A 25,984-nucleotide genomic window follows, 5' to 3' on the forward strand; every position below is an offset into this window, starting at 1 on the left:
AATGCTTCATTGCAAATCCATGAATGGAGCTGAGGGTGATTTGCAGAGGTTGAGAACAATGAAGTCTGTAAACATGAGACAGATGGAGATGAAATGGTGGATGACAGTGATGGAGTGATGGGGATGCTTGGAACATATGATGTGTAAAGACTACAAGTCCACACAGATGCAAAAGCATCAGACACGCCACCAGCCTGCTTCAGGGACAGTGATTATACAGTTTATCAGCTCATTTGATTTGACTACAGGAAAAGAGAATGAATTGTGTGTAACCTTTTTAAAGGTGGGTAGTACTAAATTTCCACCACCTGTCTGTCAGTTTGTCATACTGCAGTAGCTTGTGTGTTGCTGTGATGCTAAAAGCTATGCCGCCGGTATTTCAAATACCAGCAGGGTCAACCATAGTGGACAGGTTTCAGTACAGCTTCCAGAGTAAGACTAGGAAGAAAGGCCTGGTCATCTACTTCTGAAAATTAGCCAGTGAAAACTCTATGAGTCATAGAAGAACATTGTCTGATATAGTGCTGGAAGACAAGCCCCCTAGGTTGGAAGGCACTCAAAATACACAGTGGCCACAACAATGGATTCGAGCATACCAACCATTAGGAGGATAGTGCAGGACTGGGCAACATTTCGTTCTGTTGTACATGGTCGCCATGAGTCGGAGTTGACTCAGTGGCAATTAACAACAACAACGACAGTATTAAATTCACCTTTAGGGCTTTTTCTGTAAACATTTATTTCTTTTCGCTTTCGTGCTAGATAACAGCACTAGGCCTGAAGGCTAAAATAATGAATAAAATATGGTATGTGCAGAGCCTGGCTGCCTGCTGGGCAAGCCTGCTCCCTCCACTGCCTGGGCACACAAGGAGTCCACACTAGGAAGGCATGAAGGAGGGCTAGGTGCCCCTTCCAGGCCTTTCCCATAACACCCTCCCATGGCGTCTCGCCATGCTCTTCCCTTTCTGCCAGATTGACCAGGACAAGTCAGAAGCTACATGTGTAAGATGGCAGAGCCATGCAATGGAGAGAGATTGGGTTGGATCCCTGGATGAGCCCCTGAAGAATTGCTGGCCACCAATGCTGAGCACCCATCATGGACTTCATGTGATTGACAAACTCCTAGTGGGACTGAGTCTCTGTGTAGTTTCAGGGTTGTTACAGCAGCTTGTGCTACCCTAATACTGGTCCTTGTCATTAAGAGACACACAGACTTGTGGTAAAGGAAGACAAGTACACAAATAATGGTAATATATTGTGGTATAGATTATAATAAAGGTTTCAGTGGGTAAAGAAATGGGAGTCTTACTTTGTGGGGGTGGATTAGAGAGAATCAGGGGAAGCATCATAAAAGTCCATGGTGTTTATCTGTTTGCTTATAAATTTCTTCCTATCTCTCCACTCTCCAAAGAGGATTTTTGGCGGTCAGACAGTTCATAATCTTTGCTTTATCCATTATTATTGTTAGCATAAGGTCTGGCACCTTCTGCTTGATTTCTCTGCCTCTAGCTCTCTTCTCTTCAGATCCAAACCAAACCCGTTGCCATTGAGTTAATTCCGGCTCATAGCAACCCTATAGGACATGAGTTGGAATCAACTTGACAGCAACTTTTTTTTTTTAAATATCAATATCTATGTCTATAAAAACCAAACCAAACCCAATGCCGCCGAGTCGATTCCGACTCATAGCGACCCTATAGGACAGAGTAGAACTGCCCCATAGAGTTTCCAAGGAGCACCTGGTGGATCTGAACTGCTGACCTTGGTTAGCAGCTGTAGCACTTAACCACTACGCCACAGGGTTTCTCTCTTCAGATCAGTTCTCCTCAAATTTCATTTATTTAGGTCAACAAACTATGACTTTCTTTTTGGAGCCAATTCCAGTCCACTTAGTGTTTTTGTAAATAAAGTTTTATTGGAACACAGCCACACTATCCATTTATATATTATCTATGGCTGCTTTTGCACTGTAACAGAATTAAATAGTTGTGACAGAGACCTTGTGATCCACAAAGCCTAAAATATTTACTCTTTGCCCCTTTATAGAAAACGTTTCCCAACCTCTGATTTAATTCATTCCTAGTCTAATTTCAACCCCAGCAGGGCACATACCAGTAGCCTCTGAATCTCCCTACACGCCACTCATCCATATGACAGAACTCTGAAATCACTCTTGTTCCAGACACCACCTCATCACACTGCTACACATATGTGCGGTTCCCCAAGTAAAGTTCACTGTCAAGCAGCTGTGGGTTCTACCACCTCAGGGATGAGTCCTGGGTGCCTTTGCAAACCCTGAGTTTCAGCCCTTCCTAATCACTCCTAAAGTTATCTTTGCCCTGAAAGACTAGAACTTTCAAATAAAATACCTAGGAATAAATCTAACCAGGGGTGTGAAGGGCTTATAAAATGAAAACTATAAAACATTGCTGAAAGAGATTAAAGAAGACTTAAATAAATGGAAAGATATTCCATGTTCATGGATTAAAAGATTTAATATTGTTAAGATGTCAATACTACCCAAAATGATCTATAAATTCAATGCAATGCTGATAAAAACTCCAATAGCCTTCTTTACAGAAATAGAAAAAGCAATCCTTGGAATGGCAAGAGGCCCCAAATAACTAAAGCAATGTTGAAAGAGAACAAAGCAGGAGGACTCACACTTACTGGTTTTAAAATATACTATACAGCAACAGTAACCAAAACAGCCTGGTAATGGTACAACAATAGATATATAGACAAATGGAATAGAATTGAGAGTCCAGAAATAAACCCACACATCTATGGTCAACTAATTTTTGACAAGGGTGCTAAGGCCATTCAATGAGGAAAGAAGAGTCTCTCCAATTAATGGTGCTGGGAAAACTTGATTTCCACATGCAGAAATATGAAACAGATCCATGCCTCACACCATATATAAAAACAAACTCAAAATGGATTAAGGACCTAAATGTGCAAACTAAAAACATAAAATCTTAGAACAAGCAGGGGCGACACTGTCAGGCCTAGCTTTCAGCAATGGATTATCTAAAAGCACAAACAGCAAAAGACAAAATAAATAAATGGGACCTCGTAAAAATTAAAAACTTTTGTTCATCAAAAGACCTTACCAAAAAAGTGAGAAGACAAGCTACTGACTGGGAGAATATCTTCAGAAACCACATATCCGACAAGAATCTAATAACCAAAACATATATAAAACTTTGACAACTAAACAACAAAAAGACAAATAACTCAATCATACAACGGGCAAAGGACTTCAACAGACATTTCACCAAAGAGGACGCTCAAATGGCCACCAAACACTTGAAAAGATGCTCTGTGTCATTAGCCATTACCAAACCAAAAAAAGCCCATTGCCATCGAGTCTGGCTCATAGCGACCCTATAGGCCAGAGTAGGACTGTCCCATAGAGTTTCCAAGGAGCGCCTGGTGGATTTGAACTACCGACCTTTTGGCTAGCAGCCAAAGCTCTTAACTACTACGCCACCAGGGTTTCCATTGACTCTGCTTTCCAGTCTTTTGGGTGTATACCTAGGAGTGGAATTGCTGGGCCATATGGTAGTTCTGTTTTTAGTTTTTTGAGGAACCACCACACTGTTTTCCACAATGGCTGTACCGTTTTGCATTCCCACCAGCAATGGACAAGTGTTCCAATTTCCCGACATCCTTGCCGACATTTGTTATTTTCTGAGTTTTTTTTTTTAATCTTAACCATCCTAGTGGAAGGGAAATGGTATCATGTGGTTATGATTTGCATCTCTCATTAGCCATTAAAAAAAAAAAAATTTTTTTTTTTTTAGAGAGGTAATAATTGATAAATTTGTAGTTCCAACGGATTAACAGAACATGGCATACGGTCAGTTGTTATCTCCTTCTATTTGTTTTTCTTAATACAAGCAAGTTGTGAAGACATTCTGCAGTGTCAACCATATGAGATCATCGAAAACCTGCCCTAATTTTCCATTTTTTCTGGTCCTCCCATTGTCAACATTCATTTTCCATACATGAGTTGCATGAAAGCATCTACGGTAATGAAGAGATTTAATGAAAGAGTGGGAGACGGTCATTAACAAAATCTAAGGTTTTTTTTTTTTTTAAGGGACATTAAAACACTCTGGGGGAAGCCATTTTTCATATTCATTTTTGTCATTATAACCTTTATGAACTGTGACCTGAAATCCTTTTTTCTACTTTATCCTTGTTAGAATGTTCGCCTGCGCTTTCCGTTTTCTAGAATTGCTGACCTCTTTCTCCCCAGGCTCTGTAATTTGCAATTGCCAGAAAGCCTGTATACTGCAAGTGTGCAGTGGGTGAGACCATAATTTGTAGTGTCAGCATACCAGGGGGGTGTTCTTTTGTGTTTTCCCTGCAATTTCTTGCTGGTCTTACTATAATAAGGCCTTATTATATCATGCATCATCATGCATCTTTTATGTGCCGGATGCCCAGTAGATGTTCTTTGCTTTGTTATTTTACTAAGCAGCACCGTGACGCACCTAAGACCTGCTGAAATAAGCCAGGAAGGTGACCTTCCTAATGTATTCTTCGGCAGACACGGTAACTTTGGAACATGATCTGATTTGACTTTCCATTATAATTCTGATGAGGAGGGACTAATAAAACAGACAGACGTGCTGAGATCTAATTTTTAGAAGGGTCCCTTCTAAATGGTTGATTTTACTCTTTATGAGCCTGCCAATTTCCCACCGACTGCAATAAGCAGATACTCTTGAGTGGTCCCTAGTAAAATCAAGCAGCTGCTCGGCAAAACTGGGATACGAGATAGGTTATTTACGTGTAATTCAAAAATGGAGTGTATCGAGGGGGTGTAGGAGTTAAGAGCCAGGTTCTAGAGCCCAATTACAGCTTTGTTGTTTGTGGGCCACCAAGTAAGGGGGAGGACTTGATAAGCCATATGGTCAGCCTTGGCCCCCTTTGGACCAGTGGGTCCTGGTAACTCATGCTGGCTTTCTCCCATTCCAACTCCATGTCTCTTTCCTTGACTCTGACCACAAGCAAGTGCTTGAACTTCTCTAAGTGTGATATGGGCACAACAAACAGTACTTGCTCACAGGGCTATCATGTGGAACGCACATGATGAACAGTGTAAGTGAGTGTTTAAGAGCATTCACTCAGAAGTTAGATTGGGTTTCATTCCACTGCTTACTAGCTGTAGGGTTTTGGGCACATCCCTTAACTATTCCATGCCTGCCTCAGTTTCCCCATCTGTTAAGGAGTAACCACTGTACCCATATGCAGATGACACAACCTTGCTTGCTGAAAGTGAAGAGGACTTGAAGCACTTACTGATGAAGATCAAAGACCATAGCCTTCAGTATGGATTATACCTCAACATAAAGAAAACAAAAATCTTCACAACTGGACCAGTAAGCAACATCAAGATAAAAAAACAAAAACAAAAACATCATGATAAAGGGAGAACATGATATAGGGAGAAAAGATTGAAGTTGTCAAGGATTTCATTTTACTTGGATCCACAATCAACGCCCATGGAAGTAGCAGTCAAGAAATCAAATACCGAAGATTGTACCAGGCAAATCTGCTGCAAAAGACCTCTTTAAAGTGTTGAAAAGCAAAGACGTCACTTTGAGGACTACAGTGCGCCTGACCCAAGCCATGGTTATTTTCAATCACCTCAAATGCATGTGAAAGCTGGACAATGAATAAGGAAGACGGAAGAATTGATGCCTTTGAATTACGGTGTTGGCGAAGAATATTGAATATACCATGGATTACCAGAAGAACAAACAGGTCTGTCTTGGAAGAAATACAGCTAGAATGCTCCTTGGAAGCGAGGATAGCAAGACTTCATCTCACGTACTTTGGACATGTTATCAGGAGGGACCAGTCCCTGGTGAAGGACATCATGCTTGGTAAGTAGAAGGTCAGTGAAAAAGAAGACCCTCAATGAGATGGATTGACACAGTGGCTGCAACAATGGACTCAGTACCAGGCAGTGTTTCGTCCTGTTGTACGGAGAGGGTCGCTATGAGTCAGAACTGACTCTAAGGTGCCTAACAACAACATTGTACCCATTCACTGTTTTGAGGACTGAATGAGTTAACACACACAAAGCACTCAGGACAGGGCATAGTAAGCACTATATAAGTGTTAGCTGGTCTTAATAACAACGCATGAAAAGTGTTTAACACAGGCTTAGCATATAATAAGGGCCGAATACATGTGAACTCTCGTCATCATTATTAGTTGGGATGCCTTCAATGTTTTTCCTTCTTGCTTGCTGAGGTATTAAAAAAAAAAAAAAGGAGCCCTTACAAGTTACACGCAAAGCCTTGACCTTGATTGTGGTGGTGGGTTCCTGTGGTCTGGGGAATGGCATGGATTCAAAGTGGTGGAAGTGACTTCACCCATTCCTTTGTAGGAAGTACATGTTACAGGAAGAGATGAGTTGTCCTTTTGAGCATTCTCATTGTTTTTAGAAGAGTTGTCCTAGTCATAAAATGAAAATTGTACATAGTTTGGTGTGTGTTTATATGTATTAGTTACTTGGGTAGAAGGAATGTCTCTAAAAATTACTGGTTTTGTCTTTTACGAATGAAAGTAATGATTAGTAATTTAACATCTATTCTTATTTCTTATTACAGTTACTTTCTTATCAGAAGAACCCTACCACTCCCCAGAAATGCTCTCCAATCCCAGGATATTAGTACAGAAAGGGTAATATATGAGGGCAACCTTCTGTAGATATGGCCATAGCTATGCACTACTAAGGAGCCGTAGTGGCACAATAGTTAAATGCTCTGCCACTAACGAAAAGGTCGGCGGTTCAAACCCACCAGTCACTCCATGGGAGAAAAGACCTGGTGATCTGCTCCCATAAAGATTATAGCCTGGAAATCCCTCTGGGGCAGTTCTACTCTGTTCTGTAAAGCTGCTATGAGTTGGAATTGACTCAACGACACACAACAACATGGCACCACTCAGCAATTAAGCCAGCGACAGTAGTACAACTTATGTAGCAAGAGAAGACAAATGGATAGGCAGATAGTTATCTAACCTATTGTAGAGGAACGGAGAAGTGGAAACCAGTCTCCACTTCGACCCTTGCACCATTCTACTATGGAATGGGCAGCCATCAGCTTCCTCTACTGTGATGGAAATGGGTAAGAGAGTTGTCCACGTGCTGGGTCTTCGGTGTTACCTCTAAGAATGAGGAAGGGACAGGAAGGGAACCAGCACTTCCAGAGTCGGCTGCTGGGGTTCTTAAACTGGGATTGGCTTCACTTGTGAAGGATCATTCATTATTCAAAAATGTGTACACATACGGAGTTTGTTGGGTGGAGGGAGGAATCCATGGTATTTTTCAGATTCTCAAATGCACTTCTAATCCAAAAAAGCTAGCACCCCAGTGTCACATGAAAAACAAAATTTTTGTTGCTGCCATGACGGCACAATGGAGAGAGGGCAAAAGCAAATTTCAAGACTGTGGTTCAGGACAACTGCCTAGGCAATGAATACTTCTATATCTTCCAGTTGGAAAGTGAGTGTCCACCAGAAGGGTTTGGGGTTTCTGGGGGCAAAGGAAAGATCTATATTACACCTCCCTCCTAGGCATATGCTCTTCCACCCAGGGGCGGTTCCATGACACTACCGCCATCCCAACATTCCATAACATCCCACCAAGCATTCTCACCAACACCTGAAAAACATGGTGGAATCAATAAGAAGTCTCCTCCTCGAGAACAGGAAAGATGTCTTACGTATCTATACATCCCCAGTGCCTTACACCATGTTTGCCACATAGTAAATGCTCAGTCGTTGTTTGTTGAGGTCAACTGAATTTAATTGGGTTGGCTGCCTGTGAGGGGAGAGGGGACACAACTCATAGTGCTTCTATGAACACTTATACTCCACATTTTTTTCAAAATAAAAATTTGAAGGCTGTTTTAAGTTAATTTGTCTAGTTGTGAAAAGTCAAGGAAAATTGCCCTTGGCTACCTCTAAAGAAGAAAGATATGACAATTTGTAAAGGGCGTGGATTCTTCAAAGATTTTGCTTCCTGACCGCTAGGAGCTAGAGTTAACAACGTAGAAAACTATGAAATGAACAGAACTCGCCTATTTTTAGTGCAGCAATTATAGCTCTTTTTGAGAATATATGCAAAAACGAAAATGTGGTTACTATAGCAGTAAATTGGTCTCCAAGAAACTCTTTCATTTGCTCAAGAAAAAAAAAGATTTCTATAATAAAGCAACCAAATGATAAGAAAAATAATCCACAAAGAAACACAAATGTATCTGGAAACAAAAAACGATCCAGGAGCAAATGCTGCAAGGGGGAAAAAAAGAACTAAACAAGGCTAAACCACTTAGGCAAGTAAATGGATGCCAGTTTTTAAGGGCAGAATCTTACAGTGTTATTAAAATGATGAGTGTTTTTCCAAATTTCCTTTGTGGCTAAGAAAATGGGATATTTTATTAAACTCAAAAGGAATTTATCTTGTGTAAGATATAAACATTAAAAGACATATTGGCTGAAGAGCCCAATACAAAAGGCATTATTTTACAAGAACTAAAATTTTTAGGTTAGTACACATTATAGCAGACAGATGACTCGCCTGATGGGAAGACACAGGGAAATGTCCTAATGCATGAACTTTTTCATTAGTGAGAAATACGTTATTTTAATTTTCTGGTTTAATGAGATTGAAGGTATGGGTTACGATGAGAACCCCACTACCACCAGCATTTGGTTAAAATAAAGTACCTTGTTACTTTTATAAAGATGAACTTAAAGCCCTGAGATTAAAAGGGAGTAAGACTTAGGGTCTGTGTTTCCCATCTCTGGAGCCTATGTAGTTTTATCGCTAGCAAAGTTCTTACAAATCTGACAATTCCCTCATGCATTCCAATGTGGGGCCTTGTCTGCTTTGAGGATGTCCAACTTGACTGACGCATAGTGGTGTAGACTATAAGCTCCCTGAAGGGCAGGCTTCATCTTGTTGATCTTTGTGTATACAGTATCTAGCTCCATATCCTGCATATTTGTTGTGAGTTGCTGTGTTGATTAAGGTTGTGTGTCAGCTTGGCTGGGCCATGATTCTCAGTAGTTTGGCAATTATGTGATGATGTAGTTACCTCTGTTTTAGTCATCTAGTGCTGCCATAACAGAAATACCACAAGTGGATGGCTTTAACAAAGAGAAATTTATTTTCTCACAGTCTAGTAGGTTATAAGTCCAAATTCAGGGTGTCAGCTTCAGGGGAAGGCTTTCTCTGTCTGTCGGCTCTGGAGGAAGGTCCTTGTCCTCAATCTTCCCCTGGTCGAGGGGCTTCTCAGGCAAAGGGACCCCGTGTCCAAAAGATGGGCTCTGCTCCTGGTGCTGCTTTCTTGGTGGTATGAGGTCCCCAACTCTCTGCTTGTTTCCCTTTCCTTTTATCTCTTGAGAGATAAAAGGTGGTGCAGGCCACGCCCTAGGGAAACTCCCTTTACTTTGGATAAGGGAGGTGACTTGAGTAAGGGTGGTATTAAAGATCCCACCCTAATCCTCTCAACATAAAATTACAATCACAAAATGGAGGACAACCACAGAATACTGGGAATCATGGCCCAACCAAGTTGATAACACATTTTTGGGGGGACATAATTCAATCCGTGACAGCCGCCATGATGAAATCTGCTATGAGCAGTCAATCAATCAGTCAAAAGGGTGTTTCCTTGGGAGTGTGGCCTGTATCCAATGTATATAGGCTTCTGACACAGCTTGAGCTGGCTTTTGCTCTGCTCTGGATCCTGCACTTGGCTCATCATCATTTGACCTCCAGTTCTTGGGACTTCAGCCAGCAGCCTGCTGTCTTACCTGCTGATATTGGGTTTGTCAGCCCCTGCAGCTACAACAGTCAGGAGAGGCCTGATACCTGGTGCCTGACCCATGAACTTGGGGCTTTCTAGCCTCTACAACCTCCTGAGCCACTTCTTTGATACAAATCTCTCTCTGTGTAAATCTGAATAATAGTTATATTAACTGGTCTTCCTTGTAGGTATATGGATAGTAACCTATCACTGAGAGCATCGTACTTCAGGATAGATTTTGACATGTTCTTTTTAACAATGAACGCAATGCCATTCTTTGATTTGTTATTCCTGGCATAGTAGATAACACAATTATCAGATTCAAAAAATGGCCAATACCAGTCCATCTTGGCTTACTAATAACTAGGATATTGACCTCCAAGCATTCTATTTCATTTTTGACAACTTCCAACTTCCCTTGATTCATACTTCATACATTTCATGTTTTAATTACTAATGGATGTTTGCATCTGTTACTTCTCATTTTGAGTCCTGCCACATCAGCAAATAAAGCTCCTGAAGGATTTACTCCATCTGCATCATTAAGATCGACTCTACTTTGAGGTGCTAGTTCTTCCCTAGTCATATTTTGAGTGCTTTCCAACATGAGAGGCTCATCTTCCGATATTACATCAGACAATATTCCATTGTGATCCATAGGGTTTTCATTAACCGATTTTTCAGAAGGAGATCACCAGACTTTTCTTCCTAGTCTGCCTTACTCTGGAAGCTCTGCTGAAACCTGTCCACCATGGGTGGTCCTGCTGGTATTTGAAATACTATTGGCACAGCTTCTAGCATCATAACAACACACAAGCCACCACAGTATGACAAACTGACAGATGGGTGGTGGCCTCGCCTACTACCTCTCTTTTTTTGTTATGAGTATCTTATTTAATATTCCAAGGATATGTGAGCATAGTACAGTCTCCAGGTGCCTTTAGTATAGGAATACCACATCTTTTCAAACAGAACTTCTATTGTATGGCCAGGGAAGAGGCAGAAATCACAAATGTTTTCAACTTCAATCCATTTAAAACACCACAATTCCATTATCAAGCATGTGGGATTCTCAGAGTGAATGACAACCCCATTTTGAGAGAAATTATCTACCCCCCCCCCATGAAAATTAGTTGGTTACCTGAATATGCCCTAAAAGAGTGGTCCACAAGCTTTTTCTGTAAAGGGCCAGATAGTAACTACTTTAGGCTTTGCAGGTCACATGGTCCCTGTTGCCACTACTCAACTGTTGTAGTGGGAGAGCAAGCATAGATGCTACATAAATGAATGAGTGTGCCTGTGTGCCAGTAAACTTTTTTGATAGAACCTGAAATGTGAATTTTTTAATAATTTTCATATCACAAAATATCCTTTTGTTTTAACTCTTTAAAAATGGTAAAAACCATTCTTAGCTCACAGGCCACACAAAAACAGGTGGTGGGCTGGTTTTGGATCCTGAGCCATCCTTTGCCAACCCCTTTTTTAATTGGTTCATTTATTTATGGAGTTCCACTATGTATCGAGTGCTATGTTTACAGAGATGCCATTTTCCTTCCATAAGGCATTGAACCGGAAAGAAAAAACTCTTGCTTGGAAAACAATCTTTCCAAGTGCCCTGGCAGGATTGCTAGGTGATGATTGCATGTTTAGAGAGTTTTTTCTCTGTCTCTGTTCTGCAGCAGGCAATTCAGTCACAGGAAACCCAAACACAGATATTTTATTTTTTCCATCCTCCTCCAGGCACAGAAATCAATAGGACTGATCATGGAGGTGTGCGCCGAGGGAAAAACAAAATGGCCACGTGACTTCTGCCATTGAGCCCAAATATGGCGCTCCAGGATGCAAACAGATGTGATGCTCAGAGCCTGCCTCAATGAGGTTATGTCCCTGCTGACACCCAGGTGCATCTCAGAGAGAAGCAATTTCAAATGATAGTGTTTCAGCTCCCTCCCGAGAGCTCTAAAATACAGGTTGCTACAGATTTTTGCATGCCTGGTCCACAGGAAGGTTCCAGGCATTCCCAGGACTTGTCCCAGGTGCAGGTGAGGTACCCGCTCATTTATGAGAGCGTCCTTTGCCTATTTGGAAGCCCCATGAGGACAGCCAGCTGCAAAGGCTCCACTGTCTTTGGCCCAATCTAAAGTAGGGTGGGAGTTCCTGGGTGGTGCAAATGGTTAATATGCTCAGCTGCTAACTGAAAGTTTGGAGGTTCGAGTCCACCTGGAGATGCCTCAAAAGAAAGACCTGGCAATCAGCTTCCAAAAAATAAGCCATCAAAAACCCTGTGAACACAGTTCTACTCTGACACATATAGGGTCACTATGAGTCGAGGTTGGCTTGACAGCAACTGGCTTTTGTTTTTAAAGTAGGGTGATCAACCATCTCACTTTGCCCAGGATGGGGGAGTTTCCCAAGATGAGGGCCTTTCAGTGCTAAAACTGGGACAATTACTCTAAAAGGGAGCCCCCTCTATTTCTAGTCCTCTGTTTTCCTACCTTTCTCCAGGTTCTTCCAAGGAGATTATGCTATCCAGGGCCTCTCTTTGAAGAGGAAGAGGAACTAGGCTTGGGAGAGAAACTTTCTCCTGAAGATCCCAGTAATCCTCCATTTATTGCTTTTCCCAAAGCATAGATATTCATTTCTTATGAGAAAACCTAAAAGCCAGCAGACCACCTTCTCAATTTAAAGCGTTCTGGTAACTTTAGCTTCCATTTCCATGCTTGGAAAGGTCAGCTTATAAAAGACAAATGCCACGTGCCTATCAGTCCTCAACATCTTCATGGTATGAGTGGATCCATTCGTACGCTACGCAGAGCTCTTCCCCTAAATTCAACGTGGAAGTGTAACTTCAATGGCTTCTAAGAGGATTCTTGACCACTATTTTAACGTAGTATAAAATACATTTTCTAGTATACCAATAAGAATACCAAGAAACGATTTACAGCACTGGGTTGGTTTTCGGTATGATAAAAGTCAATCAATAAACCAAGCCCATTTTCAAACTGCCCAAGCTTTGACTTAATTATCCTTTTGCCTCAGTTGATCATCTCAAAATTCAGTGGTGAATCACTCAGCCCAGTATGAAAAATCGGGGGACTGGACTGCAGGTTTGTTTATCCGCAGCAATACATATGCAAAATTACTCATCACTTAAGTGGTATTCAGGTGTTGGATTTTGATCTCCCTGATTACAAAAAACCCAATGTGTTAGTAATTCTAGAAGGAAAAAAAGGCAACCTTTGGCTATAGCAAAGGAAATGGGAGTCATACAAAATCTGAGCAGAAATGAATGCACCCTGAGTCATTAATTGGACAATTATGCGGTTTGCGTTTACGGAGCTTGTGTTTTTACATTAGTGGTCTGCGTCACCAGCATTTTCAATGACTCCAATGTGGAGGTTTGTGTTTCTGCCCAAAATTGGCCCACAGGAAGCCCCTCCTCTGTCTGATGAGGCTTCAGGGCTGGGTAGCAGCCCTGGCGACAGGACAGACAGATGACGGAGTCACGCACCTGACCAGGTCGATGACCCGCTCCCTCGGCGCAGCACTGACTGGCTCATCATTAATCATCACAATCTGATCTCCCGGGATCAGCTTTCCTTCGGAGGGGCCACCTGGAGACAAATGAGAGGGAAGCCCAAGTGAGAAGACTATTGGGAACCCATCCACAGCCTCCTCTCCAGACGTTTGGTCACTCATTGTGAGCAAATGGTGCTATCGATGCCCAAAACAAAACTAACCGGCACCTGGGTATTGTCTACTTGATCCTTCACCACCCTGGCTGCCCATTAGAAAGAACTGGGGAACTTTTTAAAAAAAGAAAAATTATTTTATTTTATTTTTTGTTGTTGTTGAGACTACACACAGCAGAACAGACACCAACAATTTCTACACGTACAATTCAATGACGTTGATTAAAAAAAAATTCTTCAAATAGTACAAGTCCTTGTCTGAGTTGTTCTTCCACCATTCATATGAACTCACTGCCCCCTAAGCTCACTATCTAACCTTTTGAGTTGCTGTTGTCAATTTGATCCCAAAAAGATAGTTCTTTAAAGGAACACAATGCTACACAGGCTTTCTTTACTAATTAAGCTAAACCATTGACTGGTTTAAAGAAGACTGCAGGGGATATTATTGGCATAAGGTTTAAAGAGTATCTCAGGGCAATAGCTTCCAGGGTTCAGCCAGCCTCAATGGCTCCTGAAAGTCTGGAGTCCATAGGAATTTAAAATTTTGTTCTGCATTTTCCCCCCTTTTATCAATATTCTTCTATAGAATCTTTGATTAAAACAGAACTGGGGAGCTTTTAACAGTTCTGATGGTCAGGCTGCATCCAGGTCAAGTAAATCAGAATCTTCGGGGTGGGACCAATGCATCAACATTTTTTCTAAAAGTTCCCAGGCAAGGTTGAGGATCAACAGCCTAGCAGCTTCTCAAAGTGTAACATGCATGATTCACCGGGGATCTTCTGAAAATGCAGATTACAGTTCAGTAGGTCTAAAGGGGCCTGAGATTCTGTATTTCTAGCAAGATTCCAAGGGATGCTGATGCCATTGGTCAACTGACAGTACTTCGAGTAGTAAGGCACCCAAAAGAAGAAGGTATTCACCAAGAAGGTAGCCAATCAGTTGTGTTGATGCTTTGCATCCAAAGCTGCAACCACCTGAGCACATCTGTATTTGAACAAAGTTGAATGTATTTACTCAACACAATGAGGGAGACCCCACACCGTGCAGAGCCATAAAACATCTCAGTAAGAGGGTGTTAACCTTTTGCCATTAAGTCAGTTCTGACTCCTGGTGACTCCATGTGTGTCAGAGTAGAACTGTGCTCCACAGGGTTTCCAATGGCTGATTTTTCAGAATTAGATCACCAGGCCTTTCTTCCAAGGCACCTCTGGGTGGACTTGAACCTCCAACCTTTCTGTTAGCAGCACCCAGGGACTTCAAGAGGGTATTAAAAAGGACTTATTAGGACTTGGTGTTGTGCTAGGTGCTTCTCGGGAAGATATCAGGAAACGGGTTTATTCTAGATTAGATGCTGTCAGGAAGTAGGGGTAATTCTATCACGGGTATTTTAAAAATTCTTGTCTAAAAGGTGAGAATAAGGAAGCGAGGCTAAAGCCGTGATTGGTCAAGAAGGAGCAGCTGCTCATATCAGTCAAGAGAGGAGAGTGTTTGGTCTTTCTTGTGGTTTGGACTGTGCTCAGATGTTTTGGTCTGGGTTCAGATGTGATTACCCATTGATCTTGTTGTGGTCTTGCTCCATCAGGGTCACAGCGTGGTTTGTCTGATGCTGGTAGACTGCGAAATTGCTCACGCTCAACGGGAGGATGCCAAGGCCCAGCCGTGAGGGCCTGGCCAGTTTTCCAATGTTAGGGGCCAGGCTCTCCCAGTTTTCCAGTGTCACTGATTTCCCAAGGAGGTTGTTGTTAGCTGCTGTCGAGTTGGCCCCCAACTCACAGCAAATCCATGCACAATGGAATCGGACCTTTGTGATCCATGGGGTTTTCACTGGCTGATTTTTGGAAGCAGATCACCAGGCCTTTCTTCCTAGTCTGGAAGCTCCATTGAAACCTGCTTAGCATCATGGCAAACACGCAAGCTGCTGCTGACAGATGGGTGGTAGCTGTGAGGTATTTGGTTGTGTCTAGGATGCTTCTATGACTGTGCCTCCTGTGTGCTCTATTATATATATATAAATACACATGCTGCACATACAAATATGTATGCACAAATAGCCACAGCCAAACCTACGTATGTATGTGGGTGTACCCCATACTCCCTCCTGCCCCTGTTCAGCATAGATAGCTACCTGTGGCGCAGGACCGGGCAGTGTTTCCTTCTGCTGTGCATAGGGTTGCTAGGAGTTGGAACCGACTCGACGGCACCTAACAACAACAACATATATCTGCTTGTAAATTATTGCTTGTTTTTACTGTTGTTGTAGGATTGTATCTGTTGGGATATTTACTGTGGTTGCTTTTTTTGTGTGTGTGTGTGTTCCTCTCAGTATCTTCCTTTGTCTTGGTCACGTAGTGCTGACTTTCCCCTATTGTGTATTGCCTTTCCCTTCACCAAAGTTAACACGTGTCCACTATTTAGTGTTTTTCCCTCCACCCTTCTCCCCTCCCTGGTAACCATCAAAGCTTGTTTCTTTCTGTGTGTAAACCTTTTCTTGATTTTTTGTAGTTGTGGTCTCGTACAATATTTTTCCTTTCGTGATTGACTTATTTCGCTCAGCATAATGTCTTTCCAATTCATCCATGTGAGATGTTTCGCCGATTCATCATTGTTCTTTATCATTGCGTCGCTGCCAGGTCTCTTGACGTATAAACTTAAAGCCGTATCTATGTAAGCCATGCATTTAAAATAAAACCTACAAACAAATACTCCAGTTATCTGGTTTACCTTCACATTTCTAGATATGTGCAATTACCTCTCCAATATTGATATGGTGCTATCTATAATTTTAACTTTATTTCCAGGGTTCTGTCACTGGGTGAGAGGTGCAACTGAAATGTTATCTTTCAAATACTAGCACTGTGACTTTATTTAGTAATCAAAATGAACACTTCATGCCTAAAATATGGAACTGAAAGTAACTCAATTGTTCTCCACCTACCCCGACAGTTGGCATACGTGGCATCCAAACCGCTGCGTACACTTGTCTTCTTTCTGGGGAGTAGGAAAACCTCAACATGTCCCCATATCAGTGATAGAAAAATTTCATTTCACAGATGTGGGAACTGAGATTCGGTGTTTGCACACACAAAGAATTTTGAAAAATCACTGGGGACACTTCTAATAGCTCTCGGTTGATGTGCAAGCAGTCACTGAAATTCAGTCAAACACATGGTTAGTAACTGAACGCCTGGCAAGTACAGAATAATTTTCAGAGTAACTGGTTGATGGATGTTAACTGGTCTGATAAAAAAAAAAAAACGCTCTAAAATTAACAGGACATACTCATATATTTGACCTATACTTTTCAATCAAATGGAATTGTTTTGGTTTAATCAAGCAATTTGAATCAAGAATTCTAGAGAAAGCAACACACACTTCCTTCCAGAATAGGAAACAGTGGCACACTTTGGAAAATGGTCTCTGGCCTTGACTCTGACAACTGGTTTGTCTAGTAAATTGGGTCATGCCACCACAATCACTTGGGATTTCAGTAGAGTCATTTTTATGATAGACGTAGTTTATTTGACCAACATTTTCACTCAAAAAGATCACAGGAAACAGTACTCTTTGACCTCTCTTTGCACTTTTCTCAATATTATCTAACAGTAGGTCTCTGAACCTAAGAGAGTCAAGGGAAAGGAAGAAAAGAGGTCGAAGGAACAGCAAAGCAATACAATAAAATGAAAAGCAAGACTTGAATCTCCAGTAAACTCCAAGGAGGACACGCACTTTGGAGAACCTCATAACCAGGGATTTAAAATATCCCAAAATTACAAAAAAGAATGCCAAATATGACCCCATTTCAGAAAAAGTATGTATGTGTGGGTTGTGTGCATTCACACAAACCCACACACATATATATCTATATAATGCATTAATATAATATATGATACATAACAACGTGTGTGTGTATATGCATATGTGTGTATATACAGAATTATGTCTGATACACATATGGTCTCTATGTACACATTAATAATGGTTGTTTCTTAGTAGGAGTTCAAGTTTATATATATATTTTTTTTTTACTTTGTCTTCTATACCGTGTACATTGTTTGTGTTTTGTTTTTTTACAAAGCGCATGTATTATTTTATTATCATAAAAAGCAACAAATCTATTTTCTTTTGAGATTAAAACTCTCAGTTGCATCAAGCTTGGGAATCCCACACAGAGAGTTAAAATGATCGCTCGGTCTAATGAAATAAAGAGCTCTGGCCCATGGAGTAAGAAGTTGTGTGGTAAGATAATGGTAGACTTGAATGAACAAGAAATATTCCTCTACGTGTAGCCTTGAGCCATTGACTGCATTTGTGGTGCGTGCCTTGGGGCGTATTATTCAAAACAACTTAGATAAAAAAATTAAATCAACTTTAAATATCTACTCTAGTTCACTAGTTGACTTTCATTTCCCTTAATTGACAAACTCAACTGGCCAAATAGTTTAGAGCTTACTACTACCACTACTAGTTAACATCTATGGAATACTATGTACCAGGCACTCTTCTAACTTATCTCATCCTTGCCATAGCTCTGTAAGGTCAATAAGTAAGGTTAACACATAAAGCAGAGAAACTACAGTGAACTGAAATGCAGGGAATTAAATGACATGGAAACTAAAAAATCTAACAAGGGAAAGAGGCAGGATTTGAACCCAGGGAATCTGACGCCAGTGTTTGTGCTCTTAACTATTTAGTACTTTGCTACTGAACGTGGTTACTGATTTGCAAAATCCTGGAGAAGAGAAATTTCCTTTTGTGTGACAATAAATCCAATAGAAGCCCATTCAAGGAAGTAGATAAGTACATACAATAAGTAAATAATACAAAAAGCATTGTTTCTGGAGGGAAAAGCAAAGGCAGCCCACTTCAGGCAGTGACATTATACATTGTTGTATTTGAATATGTTGATAGGGGAACATCTCTCTATACCCTGATAGTGATGACTGAGGCAAAGTACATCAGTTATCTGTTCATGCTGTGGGATTTAAGACATTTGGCACTGAGTCTGTTTGTAAGCACCTGCTGCATAACAAACCTCCCAAAACTCAGCGGGGTGTCCAACAGTCATTTCTTCTCATGCTCATGGTCTTTAATGAGACTGCAGATTGCCTGATCTAGGCCGAGCTCGGCTGGGCAGCTCTGCTTCAAACCGCAGGTCAGGCTGCACTTAGCTGGTGCCGCCCCGTGTGTTCTGCCGCCCCACGTGTTTATTACGGGGCTCAGGCCGAAGGGATAGCAGCAACCCAAGGGAAACTCTTCCCATGGTCATGGCGGAATCCAGGAAACAGACTGAACTGCACAAGCACATTTCAAGCCTTTGCCTAGGTCATCTTTGCTAAGATGCCATTGGCTAAGGTCAATCACATGGCCCAGCCCAACACAACGTGGCCGGGAAATCTATTCCGCCTCTAGTGGAAAGGGAAGGAAGTGCATATTTGTAAACAATCCAACTGCTCCAATGACTAAATCCTACTGTAACTTAAGCACCACTTCCTGTTGCTTTTCTAAGGAGTTCTTCAGGGGCTTACTGAACCACAGTACGGTGCCTGCCTCTTACTGTTTACGTTCATGCATTAAGAACCAGGTCATTTTCATGGTTACAAATGATGGGTCAGTGTCTTCCTTAGTCAAGTGAAATGAAGGATTTAGCCATTTAAAACCTAGATCGAGGAGTCATTTCTGTCCCTCTGGAGGTCTGACTCTACCCAGGTGTTGGAACAACGTGCTCAGCCTTCACAATCCAGACACTCAAGGAACCAAACAGGAGTCATTCTGGCAGGGGGTGGTGGGTAGTCCTGGGAGGCCCAAGAGTGGAATGGGAGCTTACCTGGAGTTACTGAGCGAACGACCACTGGCTTTTCACTCCCTGCCACGAAACCGAATCCCAGCACAGGGTCCCTCCTCATCTCCACCTTCCGGGGAGCCGGAGGGATGATTTGGCAGCTCTCTAGGCGAGGGTCGTCAAATGGGATTGCCTGTGTCATGTGGCTGTGGGAAAAACACACACAAAGAAACAAGGCATAAATGTATTGGACATTGGTCTGGCGATCTCATTCTCTCTCTAGTTTTTGAACCTTCTGTTCTCTGTCTGTTAGAAAGGGAAAAGATGTGGACAAGCCCGCAGTTATGCTGCTTTCATGGCCTCCTTGTTGTGCCTTGAAAACTCTAGGCCCAATTCTGCGTTTCGCTTCTGCACTGGCTGTTCCTGACCCCTGGAATCCTGGTCTGGCAGCTCTCTGTATGGACCATCCTCACCTCTCTCAAGTCTGCTCAAATGTGACCTTCTTACAGAGAACAGTCCTGACTACACATTTTAAAATTGCAACCTGTTCCATCATATCCCTGATTTTCTTCCCATAACATTAACCACCTGCTAGCGTGGAAACTCTGGTGGCGTAGTGCCTAAGTGCTATGGCTGTTAACCAAGAGGTCGGCAGTTCGAATTTGCCAGGCGCTCCTTGGAAACTCTACAGGGCAGCTCTACTACTCTGTCCTATACGGTCGCTATGAGTCAGAATTGACTCGACGGCAGTGCGTTTTTTTGGTTTTTGGAGCATGCTGTAGAATATACTTATTTTTATGCTTATTCTTACTATTGCTTTCTCTACACCAGAATGCAAGCTCCCTGAAGCCAAAGAATTTTGTATTATTCACTGATTTACCCCCGGTGCCTAGAATAGCATCTGGCACATAGTAGATCCTCAATAAACAATTAAGTTCATAAGTAGAGAAAAAGATATTCTCTGGGGGAAATTATAACTGATCTGTTGAAACAGACCCTCAGAGGGTTATGGAAGTCCAGGAGGTAATAGCTTTGGCTTCAGGTTCCAGTGAAATTTAAGTGATGTGGATCATTTTGGTTGTGGCAAGTTATCCTGGTGTCTAATACAATCCCCTTTCCAAAGAAGTTGACAATTTAGGTCTTGGTATTTATTTTCTAGGGAGTCCCTGGGTGGTTCAAATGGTTAATGTGCTCAGCTGCTAACCAAAAGCTTGGTGGTTCGAGTCCATCCAGAGGTGCCTTGGAAGAAAGGCGTGGTGATCTACTTCCAAAAAATTAGGCATTGAAAACCCTATGGAGCACAATGTTACTCTGGCACACATAGCGTCACCATGAGTTGGAATTAACTCCATGGTAACTGGTTTTGGAGAATTATTTATCTTCTGGAAAAATTTTCAAATGCTTTCAGTGAATTTTTTCATTCACACCTAAACTGCAGAAGTCTTATCAATAATCCAAGCCTGAAATTCATACAGCATTCAAAAATGTTCAAAATGCTTCCACAAATATCTCCTTTGATCCAGAAAACAACTTTGAGAGTGTGAGAGCAGACCAGGTATCATTATCTGCACTTTCCCAACAGGGAGCCTGAGTTCAAAATAGTGGCTTAGCATCTGTTCAGGGCCTGTGGCTTGTGTGCCAGCCCCTGGGACCCTAATGAAGTCTCCCCCATGCACATTACCCAGAGCAGCCTTCTTTTGCAGAAGAGTTCTTAGTCTGAACACTAGAACCTTCCTTAAAGTCATGTAAGCCAAGGGTATTTCAGTGACATGGGCTTAATTCCATTTTTTTTCCTCTCCCCAATCTTCTTCAATAAGTAAAAGAAGCTCATGTTAAAATACCTTGGAAGCTGCTACTCTGCCATCTGGACAACACATTGTTCAAATGTAATAAAGGAAGGGGAGAAAGGAGTCATCCTGTTGTTCTTCTGAGTCATTAGTACGAGTTAAGGAAAGACAGTGACAACCCTCTAGGACCCATTCTTTAGGCAGAGACCCCTGACTAGGGAAATCAAAGTTTAAAATCCCTTTTAAGCAGGAGGGAAATGCCTTTTCGATTTAGCTCCTTGTGCCCCGAAACACTACGAAGACGAGGAAGAAGATCTCTCTGGAGAGGCCTAATGTGTAGGGAGCCATGTGCTAACGCTCTCATCTGTTAGATTATTTCATCCTCAAAACTCCAGGGACGGAGCTTTACCCTACCCGTCCCCTTTTTACAAATGCCACGAGAGGAAAAAGAACTGAGGCAAGGTCACACTCTTCTCAGGTGTAAGCCAAGTGCAATTCACACCTGGTCTTCTGATTCAAAATGTAGTACACAGGGCCCGCTATGCAATTTGCAGAGCCAACTATGAAACGAAAACACGGGCTGGCCCCTTGTTGAGACAAGATTAGGAATTTCAAGATGGCGACCACGGAGCATTGAACCTAGCGCAGGGCCCTTCTAGGCACCGGTCCTGGGCGGCTGCCACACATGGGGTCACCAAGAGATGGGGTTGCCATGCGTCGGAGTCGATTCAACAGGCAACTGTTAGCATCCACTACAAACGTGAGTTAAAACACTTAAATCATTGACAGTTTTTTTGGAAACCCTGATGGCGTAGTGGTTAAGAGCTATGGCTGCTAACCAAGAGGTGGGCGGTTCGAATCCACCAGGTGCTAGTTTCTTGGAAACGCTATAGGGCAGCTTTCCTCTCTCGGGTCGCTATGAGTCAGAATCAACTCAGCCCTGGTGGCACAGTGGTTAAAGCTATCCATGCTAACTGAAAGGTCGGCATTTGGAAACCACCAGCAGCAATGTGGGAGAAAGAAGTGGCAGTCTGTTTCTGTAGAGATTTACAGCCTTGGAAGCCCTGTGGGGTCACTACCAGTCAGAATTGACTCCATGGCAGTAGGTTTGATCTGGTTTGAGGTATAGCTTGATTATCCTCTTTCCACTACATAATAAAATAGCAGTATCTAACTTTTTAATCCACCCATTCGTTCAATAACTACATTATTATCACTACCTGACATTTATTAAATACCAATTCTGTGCTAAGTATTGTTCTAAATGCTTTCCACAGATTAGTTCATTTAATTCTCCAAAACAAATCCATACTGCATTCATTTATTCAGCAAATGATTATTGAACGCCCACTGGGTTCTCAGGTCTGGGCATATGGTAGTGAAGAAAGCGGACAAAAAAATAAAACATTCATTCTAGTGTCAGGAGCCAGAGAATGAACTAATAAATTAGTAAAACTTATGGTATATCAGGTCATTATCAGCACTAGGGAGAAAAATAAAGGGTGGAGAGCTACTGTGCGACTCAGGGATTGGGGAAGCATCTGGGGGAGGAGCATTGAGGCAAGGGCAAAAGCCCTGAGACATGTTGTGCCTGGGAGCTCCCCTGCGGAAGAGCACAGAGGCCAGTGGGGGTGGGAGGGCTGGAGGCACTGAGAAAAGTGGTAAAGAGGGTGGGGGCAGCAGAGCACTCAGGTCCTTGGAAGGGCTTTGGCTTTTGTTCTGAGTAAAACAGGGAACCATGGGAAGGCTCTGAGTGGAGAAGTGATGAGATCCTGCTGCTGTCTTGAGAACAGACTGGAGGGACCTGGTTGGAAGCAGGGAGATCCATTCAGCAGTTATGACATCAAGCCTGACAAAAGACCATGGTGGCTTGAACTGGGAGTCAGAGTGGTGAAGGTGGCCACAAATTGCTGAGTTTTTAATATATTTGGAGGCCCCTCTGACACAGCAGAGGTGGGAATCCTGCCCTGAGACCTTCTTCCTGCACACACCACATGTCTCCAGTGATGACGGTGCCATCACTATGTTGCTGAATGCAAGTCCTGTGGCCTGATATTTCCAAATTGCAGGAGTCATTTTCTCTTCAAGGAGGTAACACTTTCTGGTTTGCACAAGGGACAAATAAGTGCCCCCAGTATAAGGGTGAACATGAGAACTGACAACCTAATTTGAAGTGAGACTTTGGAGCCAGACTGCCTGGATTCCAGTCTTGGCCCCACCACTCCTAGCGGTGTATCCCGCACAAATGATTTCATCACTCTTTGCCTCTGCTTCCTCATCTGGAACATGGCGATAACAACTGGACCGACCTCATGAGACGGTGGTGAGGATTAATGAGGGAATAAATGTAAAGCACTTAGCAAAATGGCAGGCACATAGTAAGCACTTAAAAAACATTAGCTGTTATTTTTATCCTCCAAAGATAAATGAATAGAAAGAAATAGGTTTCAGACATTATGAACCTATTCAATCTTAAAATCTGAGAATAAAATCAGTAACATTTCAACTACCTGCAGTCCAACTCTCTTGGTGAAATGCCTCACAAATCCTGGGTAAGCTCTAAGGTCTTCAACTGAAAAACTGTATCGGATGTAACGACACAGTAAACAAATATAAATTGATATACACAAGGCAATGTTGTATCAGAACACAGAAAAATAAAAGAAGGAAGAATAAAATCTAGGCTCACAAGCAACTGAATCACTGTTAGTAAGTTTTCTGTGGCTGTGTTTCCCGACCACTAAATGACCTTTGAGAGTCCCTGGGCTTGGCTGCTAACTGAAAGGTCCGAGGTTCAAACTCACCGGCCACTCTGCGGGAGAAAGATGTGGCGGTCTGCTTCTGTAAAGATTATAGCCTTGGAAACCCTATGGGGCAGTTCCACTGGGTCCTACAGGGTTGCTATGAATCAGAATCAACTAGACAGCAATGGGTTTTGGGTGGCGCAAATAGTTATGCACTAGGCTACTAACTCAAAGGGTGGCGGTTTGAATCCACCCAGAGGCACCTCAGAAGAAAGGCCTGGTGATCTCCTTCTGGAGGATCACAGCCATTGCAAGCCCTGTGGAGTGCGGTTGTACTCTGACATATATGGGAGTGCCATGAGTCAAAGTCAACTCAAGGGCAACTTTTTTTTTTTTTTAATGACCATTGCATACAAGGCAGGGGAGTGAGGTCAGAGTCATGGAAAACCCCTGGTACCTGAGCAAATCATTGCACCTATTTTGGCAGCTAACTCCAGTGAAGATAAAAAAAAAAAAAAATAGGGCAGTAGAAAACGAGAAGCACTAATTATGCTCTAAGGAGTGAGACAGAAGAGCAGGCTGCTTTCATCTCAGATACCGCCGTCCTCTATGCCCAGAGATTTGGAAGTTGGTCCATCTCACGTCATTGTTGTTTCCCCACCCACAAACGTTTGGAAAACACACAACCAAACGTCGGCTTTGTGATCACTACTTGTTCTAGTGTTTTTGGTTTGGCGGATGCTTTTGGTTTTGCTTTCACGTTGACGACAGCCTTCCAAAGGCATGATCATTTTCTTGCTCGACAGGTTGTGTTTTCAGCATAAATTACCTAAAAATAATCAACCCTTGTCTTTTTTCCAGTAAGAACAGATCCACACAAAGATATTGCCCATGAAACATTTTGTTCTTTGTATTAAGGTAAGCAGTTTTGACCCAGTACTTGGAATATTTTTTTATAAAGATGCTTGAGCCCCTTTATAACGAGCTGAAAAAGCAACATCTTTTTACCCGCTGAACATGCTTCAGTGAATTCTGATGCATAGACTAGAAGAATATAACTGATGAGCTACACAAACTTCCGCCTTCCGCCCCCAACCTTCGCCAACCAACATGCACAGATACACCAGGAGTCTAACACCTGAAAATACAGGGTATGTTCATTGAGATGGAAATGTGTCCATCAAGATTGAATGAGCAATTTTCTTGTTTCTGACAGATTTTGTTTCAAAAGATTGATGGTAGTCCTGCTGCCGAACTCTCCATAATAGGAGGAAAAGTCTTTCCTTCAATCCTTGGAACATTCTTCCTCAGCAGAAATAAAAGACTGATCGGTCCAATGTATCACAAAGAATTACTTAGACTAGTAGAAAGCACCATGTAAGAAAACCTAAACTCTTTCCAGTTTTTGATGCACTCATCAGAGTCAGCAAGGTCCTTCTGAGAATGTGTGCTGAGTGGAAAGGTTCTGGAAGGAGGAACCAAATTTAGAGGCCATGACCTTTGGTGTGGAAGATAAGAAAGCTGAGACGGTGGTGGCAGGTGGGGCATCTGGGTAGTTAAGACTGGAATGAAATAGGTATAAATAAACACATGTGCCGAGTTTGGCTGAGAAGGTCATTGTTGTTGTTTCCTTTCAGGGATGGCCAGCTGTGGTTGCAGGAGAGCCTCAGGTGTCCATATATTATATTCTCATCTTGATAGCACTGGTCTGTGTGGTAGAGTGAATTATTCTTCATTGTTCCCTAGGATGCAATTCACCACCAGATGCCATGTTACTTTCAGTGCCTTCCTTCGGTACACAGTGCATATCTCTCTACCTTGACTCTGCTAACACCCCATTGGCCAGAGCATACCACTTGGCTGAGCTCATATGTGACAAGTGAAATGGGCTTGTGAAGTTGGATATGTGCTCTTGCTTTCCTGACACTGCCATAAAAAGATCGTTCCCAGGAAGGAGAGTCAGGAGCAGGAGGTGGATATGGAATGTGTGGCTAATTGCCTCTATGAATAACTGCTTCCTGTGCCATGAAACCAGAACTGGATGGTGCTTGGCTACCATTACTGAACATTTTGATTAAAGATTCCATAGAAGAATCCTGATCAAAAGGGGGAAAATGGAGAACAGAATTTCAACTTCTCATGG

General features: G+C 42.3%; 1 protein-coding gene across 1 annotated transcript in view; it reads right to left on the reverse strand.

The window, feature by feature from the left end:
• Window positions 1-25,984, reverse strand: part of FRMPD4 (FERM and PDZ domain containing 4) — a 604,892-nt gene that overhangs the window by 91,910 nt on the left and 486,998 nt on the right. Inside the window, exons 3-4 of the mRNA XM_049873115.1 lie at window positions 19,356-19,516; window positions 13,351-13,453 (exon numbers count right to left, since the gene is read on the reverse strand). Of these exons, the coding sequence (XP_049729072.1) occupies window positions 13,351-13,453; window positions 19,356-19,516 (264 nt within the window). The remainder of the gene's footprint in view (window positions 1-13,350; window positions 13,454-19,355; window positions 19,517-25,984) is intronic.

This window comes from Elephas maximus, chromosome X (assembly GCF_024166365.1).
Source record: "Elephas maximus indicus isolate mEleMax1 chromosome X, mEleMax1 primary haplotype, whole genome shotgun sequence".
Lineage (NCBI taxonomy): Eukaryota > Metazoa > Chordata > Mammalia > Proboscidea > Elephantidae > Elephas > Elephas maximus.